The 22,583-nt window shown below is 39.3% G+C and overlaps 1 protein-coding gene across 3 annotated transcripts; it reads right to left on the bottom strand.

Moving 5' to 3' along the window:
* Positions 1-701: 701 nt before the first annotated feature.
* On the bottom strand, positions 702-21,490 carry LOC111150489 (peroxiredoxin 4). Of its 3 annotated transcripts, XM_022507961.1 has the most exons (8): positions 18,539-18,879; positions 14,847-14,964; positions 11,572-11,688; positions 9,412-9,534; positions 6,813-6,943; positions 5,779-5,813; positions 1,653-1,699; positions 702-829 (listed from the first exon to the last, which is right to left on the bottom strand). In XM_022507961.1, the coding sequence occupies exons 1-8, from the start codon at positions 18,780-18,782 to the stop codon at positions 826-828; spliced, it is 819 nt and encodes a 272-aa protein (XP_022363669.1). In that variant the 5' UTR covers positions 18,783-18,879; the 3' UTR covers positions 702-825. The 3 variants fall into 3 exon arrangements, with proteins under 3 accessions (XP_022363669.1, XP_022363670.1, XP_022363668.1); XM_022507962.1 differs by lacking the exons at positions 1,653-1,699; positions 18,539-18,879 and adding an exon at positions 21,074-21,490; XM_022507960.1 differs by lacking the exon at positions 1,653-1,699.
* Between the last annotated feature and the right edge of the window lie 1,093 nt (positions 21,491-22,583).

Raw genomic sequence — 22,583 nt, 5'->3', positions numbered from 1 at the left:
TACTAAGTTCCTTGAGGGCAAAAATTTGTCTTTGGTTACTTGATAAATGCCAGGTATTTAGAGGAGATGATCAAAAGTTGCTGAATACTGAATGTTGAAACATTAACGACTGGCTTTTTGGAATGAATCTGAGCATAACATACCTAAATTGAACTGGAGACTAGAACATTATTAATGGAATGGAATGGAAATTATTAATCAAGAAGATATAGCCTGGGGAGCCTGGGTGGCTCAGTTGGCAAAATGTCTGACTCTTGGTTTCGAGTCTGGTCATGATCTTGGGGTCATGGGATGGAGCCCTACATCAGACTCCATGCTCAGCACGGAGCCTGCTTGAGACTATCCACCCCCCAACTCCAACTCCCCCAACTCCATGCTCTCTAATAATTAGATAAATCTTTTTTAAAAAAATAAAGAACTCCAAGAGTTGCTTTGAGCATTAAATCTAATAATGCAGCTAATCACCTGACACAATGTTTGGCACCTGAGATGTATTACGTAAATATTGGTTACTCTTGTTACTAGTTTGATTCAAACTGACGTTTCTTACTTGGGGAAGAGAGAAACTGCCTATCTTTTGGCATCGGTGTTTAACTTGAACACTAAATACCTTAGGGAGTTTTATATTCTTTAAGAACATTCTTTATTCTTTAATATTCTTTGAGAAATTACTATTATAAAAAAAAGAAAAAAGAAGTTACTATTGTAACACAGTATGGTACTAAAACGGTGAACTTTATTGAGGACTTTCAAGCATTGAAACCTGAGGAAGTATTTTTCAGTTGAGTTTATCGAAATACTTCAGTTTCCCAGCTGGATCTGGAATTATCTGTTAAAAAAAAAGCAAATTATTCATTTTTAAAAATTGTTAATTTTTTTAAAAGTAAAATTGACATATAATATCTTTATAGTTTCAGGTATATATCATATGATTCAATATTTTTATACATTATGATCCCCATAATAGGTCTAGTTCTCAACTGTCCTCAAAGTTATTACAATATTGACTATATTCCTTATGCTATGCTTTCCATCTCTGTGATTGATTTATAACTGCAAGTTTGTACCTCTTAATCCCCTTCATCTATTTTGTGCTTTCTCAACCCGCCTCCCCTCTGGCGACCACCAGTGCTTATATTTAATATTGTCTGATTTTGTTAGTTCATTTGTTTTGTTTTTTAGAGACCACATATAAGTGAAATCATATAGTATTTGTCCTTCTCTGACTTATTTCACTTAGCATGGTACCCACTAGGACCATCCATGTTGTTGCAAATGAAAAGAGTTCATTCATTTTTATGGCCGAGTAATATTCCATCATGTTTATACACCACATTTTCTTTACCCGTTCATCTCTTGGTGGACACCTGGGTTGCTTTCATATCTTGGCTGTTGTAAGTAATGCTGCACGGAACACAGGGGTGCACATATCTCTTCAAATTGATGTTTGCAAATTATTTATAAGCCAAAGTACATCGGTAGTAGTCTGATATTGGTTGCCCATCTCTTGACTAAATAAGACGATTTTTGTGTGCCAAATTACATCATATATACAGGAAAAACTGGATTTGTCCTACTAATCTCACCTATCCCAAAGGGAAATTTTGTTAATAAATTAACATCTGTATTCAAGCATCCCCAAATTTACTTACAGCTCTTCTCTTGGCCACCAGGCTTTCATGACATCTTCAGGTTTGATCTAATTAAGTCAAACACATTAAGAGAGCATGGCTACAGATGTTAATGTATTTTTAAAGTTATCTGCTGATGAAATGTTGGTATGCCACAATAACCTGAAAGGCAGCAGTGTGTTCAAATCGATTTTTATTTATTTAAAAATAACTGACTTACAATATTGTGTTAGTTTCAGGTGTATATAATAATGATTCAGTATTTATATACATTATGAAATGTCACCACAATAAGTCCAGTCACCATCTGTCACCATACAATATTATCGACTATATTCCCTGCGCTGTACTTTTCATCCCCATGACTTACTCGTTTTATAACTGGAAGACTGTACCTCTTAAATGTCTTCATGTATTTTGTCTATCCCCCTGGTCCCATCCCCTTTGGCAAACAATATTTGGCAATATTGTTTATCTATTTATACCTCTCTGTATCTATGAGTCTATTTCTGTTTTGTCTTTTTTTTTAGGATACATATATAAGTGAAATCAGAGTATTTGTCTTTCTCTGACTTATCTCACTTAGGATGATACCCTCTGGGTCTATCCATGTTGCTGCAGATGGTAAGATTTAATTCTTTTTATGGCTGAGTAGTAGTCCACTGTATATATACTATATCTTCTTTATCCAGTAAATGGATTTTTTTGAGGTCCAGAATGCAACCTTTTCATCTCAAACTACAAAGTAAAAAAATACTAACATATATGGAGTAGTACGTTCAATCACTATTTAGTGAATCAACACTCTGGGAAAAAAAATGCTCCTTCCTTAACAGGATCACAGCCTTAGAACCCTATTATATTTTTAAAAAATCTCCAATATGATTTGAGCTCACATTAACTACATTATTTGATAGTTATAGGTAAAGTACATCTGCCCTACACATAAACAGTATTGTTTATGATAGTTCTCTATGTATTTTCTTCAGAATTTGTCTTCAGCATATAATAAATATTACATAATTTTTCAGGGGTCACTTCAAGGAGTATTCTGTCTTTGCCAGTTTATAATCTCTCTGCACTGAAATTCAATTTGTAAATACTTATGGACTAATACGGCACTGTGTGCCAATAGTGTGCTGGGCAGTCGGGGGGGGGTACAAGAATAACCACACTCAAGTCCCTGTCTTTGAGACTTGTCCAACCATGTGGGGAAGACATGTGTGTACACAAGTTTTTGACGCAACGCACAATATGATCATGTATGACACAGTCTGTGCCTAAATGGAGGCTGAGATGGCATCAAGGAAGGCCTCAGAGTGGAGGTGACATTTAAGTTAGTCTTGAAAGATAAGTAGAATTTAGAGAAAGGGGAAGATATTCCAGGCTAAAAACCCAAGTAAAGGCACAAATCTGTGAAAAAGCAGGACTTATTTTGGGGAGAAGTGAGTCAAGGGATTTGGAGGGAACACAGTGTGTGTACGTGTGTAAATTGTAGGGAAGATGACCTGGGAGAGATTGGTAGATACAAATAGTGCAAAGGCTTGAAAGCTGTGCCAGGTATCTGGATTTTGTCACGTGAGTACTGGAGGGCTGCTAAAAGATCCTGGCTTGGAGAGTGACATGCGGTAGAGAGGAGAGAAGCTGAGGTCAGGGCAACAAATCAGGAGGCCTGTGCAATATACAGGAGAAGTGAGGCAGCTCTATTTTCAAACTCCTCCAAACTAGCTGCTGCCCTCACCATAGTCACCAAAGACTTCGCATTTCCGTTACTTCACTTGTATTCCCATTCTCCATGCCACATGACACTGGTGTCCCTATTCCCTTCCTCATAGCTCGCTCTATTCCTGCCACATGGGCCCTCCTGATGTTTCTTGAACATGCTAAGTTGGTTCCTGGCCTTAGGACCTTGCCCTTGCTTTTCTTTATGCACTGCTCTATGCTTGACTTGTTCCCTCTCTTCACTCATGTTTCACCTTAAATGTCATTTTAAAAGTCTTTCCTGACCACTTAATCCTTCACCCGAGGCACTATCCCACCAATTCTCATCAACCTGTTTCTAAAACCATTTGCCACAATCTAAAATTAGAATTAGAATGTAACTCTGGGGACGCCTGGGTGGCTCAGTGGGTTGGGCCGCTGCCTTCGGCTCCGGTCACGATCTCAGGATCCTGGGATCGAGTCCCGCATCGGGCTCTCTGCTCAGCGGGGAGCCTGCTTCCCTCTCTCTCTCTCTGCCTGCCTCTGTCTACTGTGATCTCTGTCAAATAAATAAATAAAATCTTAAAAAAAAAAAAAGAATGTAACTCTGATGGTAGGGACCTTGGCTGTGGTATTCACTAATAAATACCATCTTCCTATCATAAGAGTTTGAATAGCTGCCATACAGCAGGTGGTCAAGAAATGTTTGTTGAAAGTATAACCACAGCAACAGTAGAATTGTGGGCTGGGGGTGGGGGCAATGGGGAGATGCTAGTCGAAGGGTACAAGCCTTCAGTTTTAAGATGAGTAAGTTCTGAGCATATCATGTACAGCACAGTGACTATAGTTAATAATATGGTTTTGTGTACTTGAAATTTGCTAAAAGAGTAGATCTTAAGTGTTCTCACCACACACGAAAGAATGTAACCGTGTGAGGTGATGGATTTGTTAATTAATCTGACTGTGGTAATCATTTCACAACAGATCAAATCATCACGCTGTTTAGTTTAAGTATCTTTAATTCTGTTTATCTATTTATACCTCAGTAAAGCTGACAACAAGAAAAGGAATGCCCAAACACAGTATGTGATTACATATGTGAATTTTTTTGGTGGGAGAATTCATGTTTTTTTTTTTTTATCAGATTCTCAAAGGGGTTTGTGGCCCCTCTATAAGTTAATCAAATGGATAGTCAATATGTTTTCTCAAATGTAAAACATTCATCCTCTAATACCTTTGTAGTCACTTTGTACCTCTTGGAAGCTCTGGCTCTTCTTTCAGTACAAGCATGTGACTGATGTGAGGTTATTCATCACTCTTTGTTGGTTTTGCTACAGCTCTGGGGGAACATCTCCCGACTTTGAAGACCCATCCAGAAATGCCTTCTAAGGCTTCTCATGCGATGCCTGCAGCTTCTGATTCCTATTTCTATCTGGAAGCCTCACAGTCAATAGCTGTAGGCTAACCTAATGATTCATGTGTAAATTTAAAGTATTTAGTGCTTAAAGCACCTTTAATGTCTACCTTCATATCTATCTTTGAGATCTATCAGATCTATGTAGAAGTAAATAAATTTGTACTGTAACCTTAACTCTGACCCACAAAGGCAAAGCTGTTTTGCAAACTCTTCAAAAACTGGTTCAGAATCAGTGAAATGTTACTTTACCCAATCCCCAATCTGAGTTGGGTTTCAGAGTGAATTTCTACCTCTCATTGTCTATGATTAATGGTATTTTTTGTTGATTTGCTAAAGAAGAAAGTCTTTGGAATCTGTATTTTTCTTTTATCGTAAGATAATGATTTCTTCCTCCAATGCTCTAATATTTGTCAATTTCCTAACTACAGTTTATATAGAACTGTTGATTTTTAGAAGATAAACACGTTATTTAAAAAAGGTTCAAGCAAGTTTCTGAATTGTATTTTGGCCAGAGACTACTCAGGGATTGGCTATAAATTATACAGCTTCCCTAAATGAAAGGATATACCTGTTTCAATCTTCCTTCAAACGATAAGGAGAGAATCATTAGCCTCAATGTTAATTAAGCCAGATTTTCTCAAAAGCTTACTACATACAGAAAGGTTTTGCTTGTGAGGTTTTTTGGGCCCACAATATAGGAAGGAATTCCATACATGTATGGAATGTCCCTAAGACCTCTGACTTAATTCTATCAGGTCTCCAATGTTCCTCTGTTTTTTTTTTTTTTTTTGGATGGTATCTTTCTCTTAATACTTGGTTTTAAAATTCACAGCATTAAGTCTCATATTCCGCTTTCTCCAGTTTCAGCTACCCTCTCTACGGTGCAAAGAATGCCTGTACTCTTATGATTTCTGTAGTAATGTTCACTTCCTTTACAAAATCAAGGTTCTGTTACAAAGAAAGATTATTCTAAGGTTGGCATTTTTTGGCCCCAGTTATCCCGTTGACAGAAAAATCAGTTTGACTTACTGTTTCACTACCAGGTTTCCAACCAGCAGGACAGACTGAAAGGGACAAAATTGGCAAAAATACAGTTTAAAAACAAATTTCAGTTCTCTTCAGCAACTCTTGGTTTTTCTGTTTCCAAAATGCAACTGAAAAGAGCCTATAACAATGAGAACATTCCTAGGCCACTGAACGCTTGACTACTGTTCATTTGCCTGCCTGCACCAAGAATCCCAGTCACGGAGTTCATCAGCAGGCAGCTAACCTATGTCTATGGTTGCCGATTACATTTAGTTACATTTACAATAGATGAAACCAAGTTGAGTGTCCGCCTAATAAGGTTGGAAGGTTTGGGAATCTGGTGAATTGACAGGTCAGGGCATGGCAAAAACTTCTCTGAGTTTATGTGAACTTCCAGTATAAGCTTATCTTCTGTTTTCTGCAGCACTGTGTACTGATGCCACAGTTTGCTGTCTGTCAAGTAAGAGTTTAAAATTGCTAGGAGAGTGGCATTCCCCCTTTATTTAGAATGAACTCTTACTCAGGCACTGAGTTATACTTTTGAAAGGAATATATATGTTCTATTTTAGCAAAATCTGACCTTTTCCATTTAGCTACTGAAAAAAGTTGGAGTGAAAGGATGAACTGATAGATTACTAGTGTGATAAGGAACAGCTTTGAGGAAAAAAGCTAAGTCAAATAATGTACACATGCAAATAAAACCTGCATGACTAAATATTGCCAGACTGGCACATTTTAAGTTTTTAGAAACATAATTTGAAAAACTAGAGAAAAACTAGCAGAAACTTTTCTCTGTGGACTGTGCAAATAATGACTATTTTTGCATCTTATTCTGAAAGTAGAATATATTGATACTTTGTTAAAAGCACTTTAAGTAATAATTGGATCTGCTAAGAAGATCAGGTAATAATCTGAAAATAATTAGAGGATTTTGGAACCACCCAAATTACTTTTTGACTAAGAACCCAAATTAATCATGCAATCATCTCTCAAATGAAAAAAATCAAAAGGATAAGATGCTTAGAAGGAAAGGGTACCTTCTCCGTGTTTGTCAGTATACTGGAATGCTTGAACCAAACGCAGTGTCTCATCCACTGATCTACCGACAGGAAGGTCATTCAGAGTAATCTGCCTTAGGATTCCTTTGTCATCAATAATGAAGAGACCCCTGTAAAACACAAGAGTGGTAAAGGTGAAGTCATTTCATCTCAATTAAGACAAACATTAGTTAACCTGATCCCTGTGCCGTTCACACAGAAGGATGTTCCACAGAACCAACAACACACTACCTACCTGCTTGGCTGGTGTACACACATATGTAAACACACCCCCTCCCCATACCCACGCTTATCTGCTGCATAATTTGGGAATATCATTGTCAAATGGTAGCTTTAAAAATTTTTGTCTAAGCAATGCACTGCTGTATTTCTATTTAATCTTTATGAGCACTGGGTTTGGGATTTTACTGCACTGTTACTGAAATTATGAATCTACTACATAGCAAAGTCTTCCTCTTGGTGAAGGAGTGATCTGTCTTATCACTGGCTGTTTAGAACTCTTTCTGTTTCCTTTTCCAGAGGTGGAAAAGACAAAATTCTCAATACAAGCAAAGTTACCTTTCCCGCTAAATCTGTGTATGTGTGATTCACTTTTTTGGCCTAGGGAATAATGGAATAGTTTAATCTAAAAGATCTGCTATTGAGATGGAATGGCATTGCAAGAGTTAAAACAGACCAGAGAAAAATGAAAATTTCCAAAGGACTTTACCATCTTTATTTCAGTCAATATGGATTTCAACCCAATACTTGGTTTAGAAAAAGATTTCAGGGACTAGGGCTAATTGCTTGAGTACAAGTATTATACATAATAATGAGACCTATTTTTAATAGAAATACATGGAATTACTTATCTATTACATGAAATTTTGTTTTATAGTCATATTAAACATTACTAAAATGTTCCTGCTTATCTTACAATATATTTTTTTAATGAGCACCATGATGTCTGAATTAACTAGCACTCACTCTCCTTGGACTAGGTCAACTTGGCCAAACTCAGGCAAAACTGTTAACTATTATTCCTATGGGTGTTCTTTCATGTAGCTACTTTTACAGTAGAAAATGGTTGTTAATGGTGATGAAGTCTGTTCTCAAGTAAGTGAGTCTGTTGTGACAATTTGAACTTACTTTGGAAACACACGTCATACCATCACATACCAAACAAAAACAAATATGCCTTGGGTGCCTGGGTGGCTCAGTTGGTTAAGCAGCTGATTTCACCTTTGATTTCAGCTCAGGTCATGACCTCGGGGTTACTTGGTTTTACTTGGTTAATGCTCAAATAATTCCAAATTGTAAAATAGCTTCAGTCTTTATAGTGGTGTATTTACTCTTTGGGAATTAACATAGTCATAAACTCTATGAAAGGAGAAAACATTAAAGAGTTAGCAAGTACAAAAAAAAGAAACTATTGGTAATGACACCTGATACAATATGAATGAAGCTTGAAAACATTATGCTAAGTGAAAAGGTTCATCATAAAAAAGCATATATTGTAGGATTCCATTTAAATGAAATGTCCAGAATAGGCAACCAGAGAGACATGAAGTAGATAAGTGGTTGCCCAGGGCAAGGGTACGGCGATTGTAGGAAAGGAAGAGTAACTGCTAATGGGTATGGGGTTTCTTTTTAGAGTAATGAAAATATTCTAAAATTGATTGTGGTGATGGTTGCACAATTCTCAGGCTATACTAGAACCCACTGAATTGTATGGTTTATTTTTTTTTTATTTTTATTTTTTTATTTTTTTTTTTAAAGATTGTATTTATTTATTTGACAGACAGAGATCACAAACAGGCAGAGAGGCAGGCAGAGAGAGAGGAGGAAGCAGGCTCCCTGCTGAGCAGAGAGCCCAATGCGGGGCTCGATCCCAGGACCCTGAGATCATGACCTGAGCCGAAGGCAGCGGCCCAACCCACTGAGCCACCCAGGCGCCCCTGAATTGTATGGTTTAAATGGGTAAGTTGTATGTGAATTATATCTCAATAAAGCTGTTATTAAAAAACATAGGATTATAAAATACTGGCACCTTCACATAAAACATTCTAAGGAAGAAACAAGTAGCACTGTAAAGCAAATCGACAATTATAACAAAATTACAATTCTTTTAAGTTAAAGTTTTCCTTTTATCAAAGACTTCTAATGGCACTTCCTTAATCTGTCCCAATCCCCAAGGCACAAGTTTGCTAAATACTAGGATATCTGTATTTAGAAAAACCATTACTGGAGTCATTTTAGAAAAGAGGAAAAAGAAACAAGCAAGGAGTTTGGGTTCAAGTGTGGGCTCTGCCATTAACTGATTATATAACTTTGGCTAAATTCATGGAATTCTATGAATCTGTTTATCTGTAAAATGACAGGGTTGGTCAAAGACCTCTAAATAATCTTCCAGCTTTAACAGATTACAATACTCACTTAATTTTAGTAGGGCACTCACCAATTATTTTAAACAGTATCTACATTTTTGCAAATAGAGCAAATAATTCTTCTTGATCAAACCTCGTATCTTTTAACTCCATTTCAGGGAGGATTACAAATATATTTGGATTTGTCATAATATAACACCAGTGGAAGGTACCTAAGAGTATGGCCAGAGTCCTCCAGATAAACGCCATAGTCCTTTGAGATTTGATGGGTCAGATCTGAAAGAAGCGGAATCCTTATTGGCCCGAGTCCTCCTTGTCTGCGAGGGGTATTAATCCTGTAACAAACAAAACATTACCACTCAGAAAGAAGTAAATGTATGGATCCAAACAGCACTATTAGTCTCCATCACACACATATGAATGAACACAAAACACACACATTCTTTCTCTAACAAAAAACAGGCAAATATATATTTTATTTTTCCCCTTTACTCCAGACTTTGTATATTCATTTCCTTTAAATAAATATGGAGATATTTATCACATTTTTAAAGTATTTACATGCTGTATTTTGCCAACCTCTATTGCTAGACATTTAAACTATTTCCATTTTTCTTTTGCTTTTATCAACACCACTGGAAACATTGATGTATTCTCAACTTTGCATACTTATTTGATTAATTCCTAGAAGAGGAACTGATGGATCAAAGGATATGCACGGTCATAACCATAACCTTAGAGTTGTGGTCACAAGACAAAGCTTGAGAGATAGAATATAATTGGATGGTACTTTAATATTCTGAGACAAAAGAATGCAAGGTCCACTTGAAGCAGGGAAGGAAGTTAGGTATAATCTCAGACACATTGGTCTTCAGATTGAAGCATTCTTTTACTTGAAACCAGGGAATGTGGGTGTCCCAGTGGGAGGGTATTGACAGAGCAGCTAGAAAACAAGGAAATACTGCTCCAGATGTCTGCAGCCCCAGTTCTGATATCCAAATAGAAATCTCTGGTTGATATGTAACCTATCCAGCTCAGAATGTATCTCCCCAAACTCCTTGAGAAGCCAATCCCAAATTATTTGGGAGGATATAACCTTTTCCCTAGTGGATTTATGTTGTAATCCTACAAAGATTTAGAATTACTTATAGAAGTGACGAAGCAAATTAAACTCATTGTTTTCACTTTGTGATTCTAATTTAAAATGTATAATGTGAACTTTTATTCAGTTTATAAATAGTAAGGAAACATTTTTAAAGGACTTAAGTCATGCCATATTTGTCTATTAGATTTGCAAGAATTACTTAAGTTATTGGAAGTTTTATCTGAAAATTGAGATAGTTAAAGGAAATCAAATAAATATATAACTGAATTTAAAAATACTTGAGAAAATTAATTACTTAAGAGAACATAAATTGTAGATCCTTACCAGTTAAAATTGTTGTTATATATATATATATCTATATATAATTGTAAATGGATAAAGTAGTTTTGAATTTGTTATTTTAATGAAATGAATATTAACTTTTAAAACTAAGATAATTCTAAACCATCTTTATTGTGCATAAAATCTTATGCACAGAATTGTGGACATGAAAAATTCACATCAACACACACATTTCAGATTTTGAAACATACTGCCTAACTGCTCTTCAGAAATGCTTAACCAACTGTATGTGTGAGAAGACCATTTCTTCAGACCTTTGTCATCACTGGATTAAATTTTTCAATATTTGAAATCTTTGCCAATCAGACAGGGAAAAGATGGCGTCTCTTGTCATTTTAATTTGCAGTTCTTGGCAATTAATCAGGTGAAACATCTTTTCATGTTTAATGAGTTTAAAAAACATTCAGAAATTAAGAAAATCAATGTGTCTTGAAAAATAATTATAAAAGCTATTTTGAGTTTGACTTAATACTAGACAACTATGTAACAGAGAAATGGAATTTTAAAGAATTTTTTCCCTTCAGATTAAGGCTACCCAATTTATCATGATGAAGTAATCATACAACTCAGTGGTGTTTGTTATGGATATTATGTCTTTTGCAGTGAGCTTTTTTCCCAATTTAGAAATGTCCTATAAAAATCCTTAAGCATTTTTGCCATAACTTCATTGAACTGGTAGCTCTCAGATATATCTATTCCCAACTGTCTGATAACTACATTCTAAAGCGCCAGACTGGCTCAGTTGGTAGAGCACGCAAGTCTTAATCTCAGGGTCAAGAGTTCAAGCCCCACATTGGGTGTGAAGCCTACTTAAAATAAAACTAAAAAACCCCCTATAATCCTATCACAAAGAGAGTTGTTTGCTTATAATCGAAAAGTGAATCCATTCTTTTTCCTACAAATGCTCAAGTGTAAAGATACAGACCAGGCCAAGTGGGTAAACTGTGAATCCACAGAGCATGCTACCACTTCAGCATTTATAGATCTGAATTCTTCAATCCTGTCACCAAAGGCAATGATTTCAGTTGGACACACGAAAGTGCTGAAAGTTAAAAAAAAATTTTTAGTATTCTCAAAATATGCATATGCTTGAAGTTTCAAATGACTTAGTTTTTACAAACACCTTTATAACACCTATATAATATGCATATATAAAAATGCATATTAAGAACAATTATATATATGAGCATTGTCACGATGTAGCTGTCTAGACGATTTGATCAAATATCATTTAATTAAAAATGTATATTAGAGTTCAAAATTACATCTCAATAAATGTTTATTTTTATAACTTAATGGATCCGTGGTCAACCAATGTTCCCTTCTCTGTTATATAACAATGCTTTCTATTTATATAGTGCTTTACAGCTTCCAAAGGATCTACACAAATTTTCCATCATACCACTCCTTTTTTATATTCCTATACCACCCCTATGAGCTAGATGCACTGATCTTTATTTCAGAGATGAGGAAATGCTCTTCCATCCCCCTTCCCTTTCTTGATAAGGTCCTCTTCTACCTTGTCTCCCAGTCCTGTTGTCAGAAGGGCATGTTTAGAGAATATTACCTTAGGGTGGTATTTTCTGAACCATCATAGGGACTCCTTAAGCCACTTTATGGAATTCTAACGAACGTTTTAAACAAGTGGAGTAAAAAATACAAGAATACTTTATATACAGGAAGGTTAAGACATGAAACATATGTGTACATACACGTGCATATCTATGTGTGTTTGTGTTCAGGAGTGATACCAAAAATATTGAACAACCTTAACTCAAAGTTGGCTTTACCTCTGGAGGTTTCTGAAAAGGACCAGGTGGGAGGGGCAACTTGGGGAGGAGGTTGGGAAATTGGCTATTTACTATTTGGTATGGAAGTGTTTCAGGATTTTAATGATCATGGCTGTACAGTGCTTACAGACTGAATGATATCCTGTATGTATATGTAAGTGTATTGAGTGGCAATAAAAAATGGTTTTGTACTGTGTACGGGTCATGGTCAAGAAAGTCAGAAGAACACAGACTTAGGGGAAAAATTCCTATTGCAGCCCAATACAGGCTTTTTGAAGGTTTCAGTTGTTCAAATGTAGGACTGCCACATGCACGCAGACAGTTCTAATCTTAGATTATATCCCTGGAAACCTGGGCTACAATATGTATTTTCAATATTTTTCCAAAGGTAGGAATGGTTGGCCCCTGCCTGCCTTCCTATTATTCCAACAAATGCTAGTTAGAGACATATTTATCCAACTTCTTAGTGAAGACAGAAAAAAAGTTCTAGTAGAACACTAAAGGGTGGGCGCCTGGATGGCTCAGTGGGTTAAAGCCTCTGCCTTCGGCTCAGGTCACGATCCCAGGGTCCTGGGATCGAACCCCGAATCGGGCTCTCTGCTCTGCAGGGAGTCTGCTTCCTCCTCTCTCTGTGCCTGCCTCTTTGTCTACTTGTAATCTCTGTCTGTCAAATAAATAAATAAAATCTGTTAAAAAAAAAGAAAACTAAAGGGTTACATTTTTGACTTTCACACATGCAGATGGTGACAAATGCCTCAGAACTCTTCCTTTCTAACCTGGCATCTCAGAGAAACAGAAAGAAGTGATCTTAGCTTCTTGCCCCAGGAGGCCATTGGTGACATCATTCTTTAGATATGTCTTATTCATTATGGAGTTTAAAATAATAGTGGGAGAAACAGGATATTTGTCTGCTATATTAGACCAATCTCAAAACTCATGTTTAGCGTCCTGTATATTTAAAAGATGTTAAAGTTTTGATTTTATAACAACATGAATTTAGAAGGCCTATCATTTTTTAATATTAAAATTTGCACTTCTTGTTTCTATTAGAAATTAAGTTATACATTTCAGCTTGTCAGGCCACAGTACAAGTGGATTAGAAAGAAGGAAGTTCTTGCTAATTTAAAAGATTATGTATTATCCACATTTATGACTTGGTTTACTCTCAATGAACTTAATTTTCTGAGAAGTTTTCCTATTTGGATTAGAGTAGGGGTCAGCTAACTTCAGTCCACAGGCCAAATCCAGCCTATCTTATTTTTTGTAAATAAACTTTCAATAGAAAACAATACTCATTCATTTGTGTATAGTCTCTGGCTGTTTTTGTGCTACAGTGGCAAAGCTGAATAGTTGCAATAGAGATCACAAGGCAAAAAAAATATTTACTATGTGGCCCCGTATAGAAGAAGTTTGCTCACCTCTGGCCCAGAGACAATCTATAGAGATGAGCTTAAGTATACTCTTCTGTAAGTTTAAGGTTTTATTTACACAGTTCTAGGACAGTCCTAATGGAAAAACGACCTTAATATACAGTGGCAAAATAGAAGAAAGTTCTCTTTTTTTTTTTTTTAAGATTTTATTTATTTATTTGACAGAGAGATCACAAGCAGGCAGAGAGGAGGAAGCAGGCTCCCTGCTGAGCAGAGAGCCCGATGCGGGGCTCGATCCCAGCACCCTGAGATCATGACCCGAGCCGAAGGCAGCGGCTTAACCCACTGAGCCACCCAGGCGCCCCGAAAGTTCTCTTTTTTATAGCCAAAAAATATATTCAAATAGAAGAAAGATAAGTCAGGATAAGTCTCTTTTTGTTATCTTTTCACCTCCATGGAATTTAAAGAACACTCCAGATAAAACTATATCCTCGATAAAACTAAAGCTGCCAAGAGTATTTATTTGAGTCAACTTTTTATCTGAAGTGCTATCAGAGTTAAAGAGAAAATTCCCCCCAACAAGCATAATTTATATAAATAGGCATTATTTCTTAAGCATATGCAGTATTTTCAGGAAAATGTTCAAACCACAGAAAAGCAATAGATGCAGCAAAGAATAAAAGTGTAAAGAGTTAATTTTCTAGTTAAGAGAGAGAAATAGATTTGTGGCATAAGTCTTGCTATTAAATGCTTTCTAAAATATCCACTTTCTTACCTTAGCAGGTATAGCTTAATATAATTGTAGCCTTCCTTTCTTTGACGATGACATTACAAAACAATTATGTAGATTTAAGTATAAGGTATTGGGGACAATGGGTTTTGGTTCTGAAATATATGGTAGATATTACCTTCTTGAAAAAATTCGTATCAGCTTGCCTTTTAGGAACCAAGAACTAAATAAAATAATTTGTACTTGATGTTCTTGAATAATGATTGATAATGACTGCTGACGTTTTAGGACCTGTACATGTATTACTCACAAATCAAGTGGGTAGAAGAAAAAAACCAGGTATTTCCCACGATAATCAGTCAACTTGAGCTCCTTGAATTCTCCATTTATCACAGCTGTTCCTTCCCAATAAGGTGCTGGCTTGGAAACTAAGAAAGAGAAATATGTGATGTTCTACAACACTGAGAAAATTGGTGGGATGACAGAAAGACATCTTTAGGAAATCACTAAAAATTAAGGATTCTAAACCTTTGGATCTCTTCAGCAATCTGGTGAAGCTTATGGACTTTTTCTATGGATAGTGTTACTGAATGCATAAAACAAAATATATAGAATTACAAAGGAAGCCAAGTATATTGAAATGTAATTATCAAAGTAATAGAAAAAAAACTGGTGATAATAGTAATACATTTGCCCTTTTATTAACACTTTCAGACTTCAAGATCTATGAAGTGCCTGGGTTGCTAAGTTGAGCAGCTGACTGTTGATTTTGGCTGAGGTCATGATCTCTGGGCTTGAGGGCGTGAGACGGAGCCCTGGGTGAAGCCCCACTCACTTCTCTCATGCTTCGCCCTGAGTGAAGTCTGCTTGTCCCTCTCCCTCTGACCCTCCAGGCAAGCACGTGAGCGCGTGCGTGCTCTCTCCGTCTTTCTCAAATAAATAAATAAAATCTTTAAAACTGCAAGATCTAGCAGTGGTCTAGTAACTGTCCATGACAGTGTTGAGTGTAAATTTTGTTTATCTGTGGCATAAAAATATCTGTGATTCTCTTGGCAATATGTATAAGCAAGTACTGCTGAAGCTAGTGTGATTTGTTGCTGATGTTCATAATGGAAGGAAATTCTAAATTTCAGTTGTAGATTAGTGAAAATAAAGATTTTGTTTTTCTATGCATGCTCACAGACCCCTCTACATTCCATCCCTGCACTAAATCCTACTGGATACTTCACTAGAGCCCCTCCAAGTTAATGAACTTCCTACAGTTCAAATAATTAAGATTTTCCTCTTTCTAATGACAGTCTTTTAGATGTACTCATTTAAATGTTTGTCCAGTTTCTCACATTCACACAGAAGACCTGCTCAAGGAGTAGGAAATCTGCAAATGTCATGTGAGAAGTTTAAAATCCCAGACCATGGGATTATTTTCCCGAGGGCTCTGAAAGAGGAGACCCCCTTGAACAGGTTTCAAGTGACCTGATGGAAACTGAATGGTTCATGCTGCTCTCTTGTATGGGCATGCTGTAATTCTAGCCAACATGCTTTCATTATAATGTAGCTTGATCTTCTGTTAACACGTTCACATAGCACTTAACTTTCAGAGTCTACATATATTGAAGCCAACACCCAATTCCAAATTTAAGGTTCCTAGAAAGTAAGGTTTACAATAGCTAGCATTTTTGACCACTGTGAAAATAAAGTTAAGATGAATTTTTCTGTGAAGCTAATATATAACACATGATTATGTATCTTGAGCCAGCAGCCTGCCTCTTATAAATATTCTGATCTAATTAGGTAAAGGCCATGAGGGAGAATTGGACAGAGGGGAACTGAACTATATATGCTTTATATACATTACTGGAAATGCTACTCGAGTGTGAGGTTTTAATTGTAATGATCTGTTAAAATGGCACTCCTTAGTGATTTTAGCATATAGGAAAAACCAACTCTGAAAAATAATTTTTTTCTGAAAATTGTGATTTTGGAAATTTGGGGTTTTTGACTTAAGAACTGCAGTGTTCTAATAGTTTTTTGATGGCGTCTTTAGGGTTTTCTATATATAGATTTATGTTACCTGCAAATACTGGAAGTGTTATTCAAAGAAAAAAACCTCATCAATTATAAGGTAAAAAGACTGCAATTACTTTATTAAGATCTATAAATGGAATTCCCAAAGCAACCCCTTGCATCTGTTAAAAAATAACAACTGTTCCAAATATAAATAGCAGAGTTAACAAAGATTCTGGCAAATGCAGAGCAATAAAGAAGAATATTTAAATCCCTTCTTCCCGTATCTGCCCCTCCCATCAATTTAACTACTGTTAACATTTTGATGTCTTTCCTTTCATTCTTTCTTAAACACACAAATTTGGATCATGTTGCACCCATTTTTAAAAAGGGAACAGTAATGAGATCTGAGTAATATATGGAACTGTTAAATCGCTGTATTGTACGCCTGAAACTAATGCGACACTGTATGTTAACTACACTGGAATTAAAATTGAAAAAAAGGGGGGGAAGAGTAAATCATGAACAGTTATTCATGTTACTAAAATTTGTTTAAAATTTAATGGTTCTGTAATATTCCATTTATGAATAAAAGTCCTCATATCTTTAATTCTAGATAAGCCTACATGTGACACAGAAATGCAGCAGATATCTAAACTTTGAAAAGGTTTGCTGGTAAAGGGAAATCTATTATTACTATTTTTTTGCTTCCATGAGCAGACTTGGATGGAATTTGTTTCTTATGGGATATTTATGTCATGCCAGTAAATACTTAACTGGCTGCCATATTTCAAAATATCTTCCCAAGCCAAGGAAAAGCAACGGGACTTGGAAATACTATGATTTTAAAAGTGCAAGACTGGCTCTTTAAAAACAAAAATCCAGAGTAACTTCCCGTTAACTTTCAGCAGGAAAGAACTGCCAATGTGTAAGGAGGCAAAACAGTTTTTCTCATTTATCACTCCCATTCCATCCTAAGTTATAACAACATCCTGTTTAACACTGGGGATTCGTAATTGTGAAGTATTACTTTTGTTACTGAATACACACAGGGAACATGCTGTAATTGAACCAAATATATATCTACAGAATGCCAAATGATCCATAGGAAAAGCTGATTATTTAAAAGTAAGCAAAGTGGTAATGGTTATCCTTTAGCCCCTGGCCACTTCTTTTTGGCCAATCTTAACATCCAGATGCAGGAGGCCACAACTTTCTCAGTATCTAGTCCGACGTGTCCTTCCTGAAAGTGGCCATTAGCTGTGTACACTAGACAGAAATGCAAATAACCAAAGGCCAAATTGGCAGGAATCAAATTTGCCACAAGGTTTATCATCAACCCAAATGCATTACTTCCAACCTCTCCCCCTCCCCCCATTTTCTTACAAGGAGCTTCGCAAGTACACCCCGTAAGAAGTTCTTCATTTTTGAGAAACACAAAGAATACCCATTAACTATACAGATTTTGGGGAAGGTGGCTTCTAATAGTCTTTATCAGAAGCAACAACAAAAGAAATAAAAATGAAAGGTTTGCCCTCCGGAGCATTTTGGTTAGCCACTTTCCTGTTTAATTCAACTTTCTGTGAAACATTATTCAACTTTTCAATGTATTCTTCCCTGTAATAGTACTTGAAAATAGAGGCGATGTGCTGCAGGTACTTTTTGATATCTGAGGAAGTGTTTCAGTTTGCACAACATCCTGATGCTTACAAACTCGGGGCCGTGGCCATCCTCTTACTCTCATCTGCGGTTTTGCGGTAACCACTACTTCTTCCAAAATCGGATTCGTGGAACCCATCCTTTTCTTCACAGCTGGAACCCCTCTCTATCTCCCTACCCCCACCCCAGGCGGGCCTGGCCAAGGGCCTAAGGCCACCCACAGGGTACCGCCCAAGCCAGGCCCCCAGGTACTACCAGGGTACACGTGTCTCCCGCCCTCTCCACCTCCCGCCTCCCTCTGCCAGCCCCCACCCTCCCTCTTGGCAAGGCACCACCTACTCTTGGCTTTGCTGAGGTGCAGGGAGTGGTCGCCGACTGAAACCCGGGACGCCTCCCCTGGGTACACTTGTCCACCCGCGTAGAAGTGGCACTCCTCTTCGCGGGTTCGGGGCCTCTCTTCTGCCTCCCAGCCTCGCTGAGCTCCGGCGGGCAGCAAGAAGAGCAGCAGCGGCAGGAGCAGCAGCCTTCGGCTCCGGCCACAGGCCGGAGTCGTCGCGGCTAGCGGCTGCAGCGGCGCCTCCATGACCACGGGACTGCAAACACACGTCCCTTGCCGCGAGCGCGACTTCTCCCGCCGTCAGGGAGCTACAACCGCGCGCTCGATGCCCGCGTGAGCCTGGGCGCGGCCTCGCGAGACCTGCTCCACCCCCACCCCGCCCCGGCCCCCGCCTTGTTCCCTGCTCCACCCTCCTCCCCCTTTCCCCGCCACGTGGGCTCCAGCCCCGCCTGTTCGCCCGCAGCCGGACTTTGCGCCTGCGCCCTGGGCGGACCAGGGCCGCGGAGTTTAGCCCAACTCTGGGAGCGGAAGCTGCTCAGTGGCTTTGAGCTAGTGGTCAGAAGGGCCCCCACCCGCCGTAGTTTGAGGTATCCTTCCATGCCTATCTCTTCCACAAAGCCTCACCACCGCACATCACCCCCGAAGTGAAACTAACCTAGTTGCCTCTGAGTGGCTCGCATTTTTGTACTTCTCTCGGCTTTTCCTCAAAGCGGCATGTGTGAAAAGTGCCAGGACTACTTGCTCAAGCTGTAGCCCTTTTAAGTCCCCGGAAAACTTGGGAGAAGAAAGGTCTAGACATTTACTCTTCTCAAGCAGCCAAGAGCAAACAGGCGGTTTGGTGCCTTAAGCCTGTCTCAAAGTTTTTTTTTTTTTTTTTTCTTTGACTTAAAACTTGAGAAGTTGCCAGAAAACCAGATCTTCTCCCAACACAGCGTTTCTCCATCTTCTGATAATTACCCCTTCACATTATGGGAGCCTTTGGCAGCCCTTATGCTCCCCAGGATTCCTTCTAGCTTCCTGTGAGCTCTTCTTTCTGAACCCCGCAAAATTCATCCTGTTTCCTCCATTAGACTGCCAGCTCCCTGGGGTTGAAATCACTGTGTAATTCATCTTTTTTTCCCCACGGCACCTGGCACTCTGAACATTTGCTATACTAAGAAGTTGATTTTATAAATGTCACCCAGTGTTCGCAACAGCCTGTCTTAGCTTCTAGTGGCTTTTGCCTATTATATCCTTGCTCCTGTGACAACTCTTAGAAGCACATAGGAAACTTGAGTTTTTCCAAACTCAACCCTTAACCCCAGTCCAGCCCATTGTATACCTTGGAAGAGTTTGGTGGGAATAGGGCTGAAGGTCCCTGGCACCCTACCCGCGCCCCCCCCCCGCGGGTGTTTGCGCCTGCGCTCTAAGGCCAGAGCCTGGCTGCCATGTGGTTGCTAATCCAGGAAGTCCAGTTAGTGGCGTCCACCGTGTCCCGCCCGCCCTCAGCATTGTTTTTGATGCTGCGGGTCCTCCCTCGCAGCCCCATCTCTTCTACAAAGCTTCGCGGGAGATGGCCTCCGGCCCTTGCTGGTGACTGGTATTCAGCACTCCTCACCGTTTTAGATCCTCTCACCCTTGGGTGCCCAGCTCTCTACGGAAGCCTGGCTACCGCGTGCCATCCTGCCCCCACACCAAACGCTGAAACAAACCATCCTGCCCGAGAACGGCTTGCATTTTATACCTTTAACATTTACTCTCCTTTTCCTTGCAGTGGGCGGGTGAATAGCGACGAGTCTCCTTTCCCGTTGCATCCCTTTTAAGTCCTGGGAAAACTTGAGGAAAGGTCTAACCTGAAAAGCAGTATCTGGAGACCATTTATTCTCTTCCAGTGAGAAAGGACTCTCCCAGCTGGAAAGTCAGTTCCGTGACTTAAGACTGTCTCAAGGTGTGTATAAGTTTTAAAAATTAAGACTTGGTAAGTTCCCGGAGAACCCTTTCTCCCAGCACAGTGTTGTTCATCTGATAATTAACCCCATCATTTGCCCATTTGCTAGGATGGCAGGTGAGAAGTGGGGGGAGAGATACCACACACACTGGAAAGACAGCGGCCACTGGCAGCCCTTATGCCCCACCCCCATCCTTTCTATTTTCCCCGAACTCCTGTCATTTTTCTGAATTCTGCGGAAGCCAACCTAACAGTTTGTTTTTCTTCTACTAGACAGCTCTCTGGGGTTGGAATCGATGTGTAATTCATCTTTGTTTCCCCAAGGCACCCGGCACTCTGTGTTTGCTGTCGTAAGCACTTGATTTCCTAAATGACACCTAATGTTCCCAACAGCCTGTCTTAGCTTCCAGTTGCTTTCACAAATTATATCCTTGCTCCTTGTGACAGCTCTTTGAGACAATGGGAAACCTCCCTTTCGGACTCCTCTCTTACCCCAGCCCTGCCCATTTTATGCTCTGGTTTTTGTTTCTTGACATCTCTTTCCTATGGGCAGAGGAGGAAAATATGACGCTACCTCCCTTTCCTGAGGTGGGGGGAAGCTTGTCCTTACCCGTAACGTCTGACAGCTCTTCACTTTCGGGAGGCCCGTAGGTAGGAGTCCTCTGACGAGGTTGCTCTCGTTGTTCCCATTCTTCTCCTTCCCTGGCCTCCTGTTCCACATGGAAGGGGAGTGGGATCCGAGAGGTTCGGGACTGAGCCCCAGGGATTCGGCTCAGGCCTATGCCCCGAGGTCGGCTTCTGTGCTCCATCCTGACTGCTAGACAAACAGTCACGAAGCCTCAGTGAATTCTAGGCCCTAGACTGGGCCTCTAAGTTTGAGAACTGGAAGAGGAAGCTTGGGGAGAATGTTATTTCCTGACACCTCTGTTCTAGGCTGAGGTGAGGTGCCCCAGTTGGCAGCTGGGTCTGCCCACCAAGTGGGCCCAGTGACCCTCCTGCCCACTGGAGAGAGTGGCCAGGTCAGCCAGCTCTCAGGCACAAACTCCCTTAGCTCCCCTGGGACTCCTTGGCAGCTGACATTCTGGTTGGCAGTTGCTCTGAGTCCTTCTGGCCAATGATCTCTCCTGAGCTCCTGCCTCGGGTAGGCAGACATTGTGTTGTCACAGTGGCAGTCACAAAGGAGCTGGAGGAGGGGGCCCTGCCCCCAGGGCACTGATCATCCTGCTGGAGTCGGCTGTCCATATTAATAATACAAAATTATCAGGCACCGGGGGGGGGGGGGGGGTTCTATATATAGGATGACTCTCAGAAATACCTGAGGAGCTTAAACACATTCAGGTGTACTGACCAAGCCCTAGAAATGATTATTTCTTAAAAAAGATATTATCTATTTGACAGAGAGTGAGAGAGCACAGGCAGGCAGAGCAGCAGAGGGAGAGGGAGAAGCAGGCTCCCTACTGAGCAGAATGCCCAATGTGGGGCTTGATCCCAGGACCCTGGGATCATGACCTGAGCTGAAGGCAGTCGCTTAACCAACTGAGCCACCCAGGCACCCTAGAAATGATTATTTAAGAGGTCCTTTGGAGGGGGGTCCCAGGAAGCTATGGCTTCACAAATGGGGTGTCTGGTTAAGAACCACTGTTGATGGAGGGTAAGAGCACAGATTGTGGAGTCAGCCGTGTCTAGGTTCCAGTCTGAGCTCAGTCACCTATTGGCCTTGTGGTCTTGGGAAACCATATTTAACCTCTCTGAGCCTGAGTTCCATCTGCAGATGGGAGGCATTAATACCTTCCCTCTGTTGTAAAACTGATATGATACAAGTTTCATGATATAAATGTAAAACATGAGTTGGACTGTGGGCCAGACTTAGGACTCACTTGTGAAGCATATGACAGGAGAAATGCTTTGTGACTTCAGAGGTTTTGTCATAAAAAGGATAGTTTCTGTCTTGCATTAAGACTATTCATGCTGGGGGAAGACTTTCTGTCCAAACTTTTTTCCAAGGAAAATTCATAAAAAATGTAATTTAAAACTTTTAAATGTGTAATTCAGTGGTTGTTAGCATAGTTATGCTGTGCTTTGTGCTTACCAGTATTTAATTCCAGAATGTTTCCATCACC

This window comes from Enhydra lutris, unplaced genomic scaffold (genome assembly GCF_002288905.1).
Source record: "Enhydra lutris kenyoni isolate GAN:26980312 unplaced genomic scaffold, ASM228890v2 scaffoldscaffold23, whole genome shotgun sequence".
Classification (NCBI taxonomy): domain Eukaryota; kingdom Metazoa; phylum Chordata; class Mammalia; order Carnivora; family Mustelidae; genus Enhydra; species Enhydra lutris.
Note: the sequence above shows the minus strand (reverse complement) of the source record. Positions and strands in the feature narration are given on the sequence as shown.

Coding starts and splice junctions, on each gene's coding strand:
- LOC111150489 (XM_022507961.1), bottom strand. CDS start 18,782: ATGGAGGCGCCGCTGCAGCCGCTAGCCGCGACGACTCCGGCCTGTGGC. Junction 6,944..9,411: donor GACTCTGGCCATACTCTTAG/GTACCTTCCACT, acceptor TGTGTTTTACAG/GGGTCTCTTCATTATTGATG. Junction 5,814..6,812: donor TACTGACAAACACGGAGAAG/GTACCCTTTCCT, acceptor TGTCCCTTTCAG/TCTGTCCTGCTGGTTGGAAA.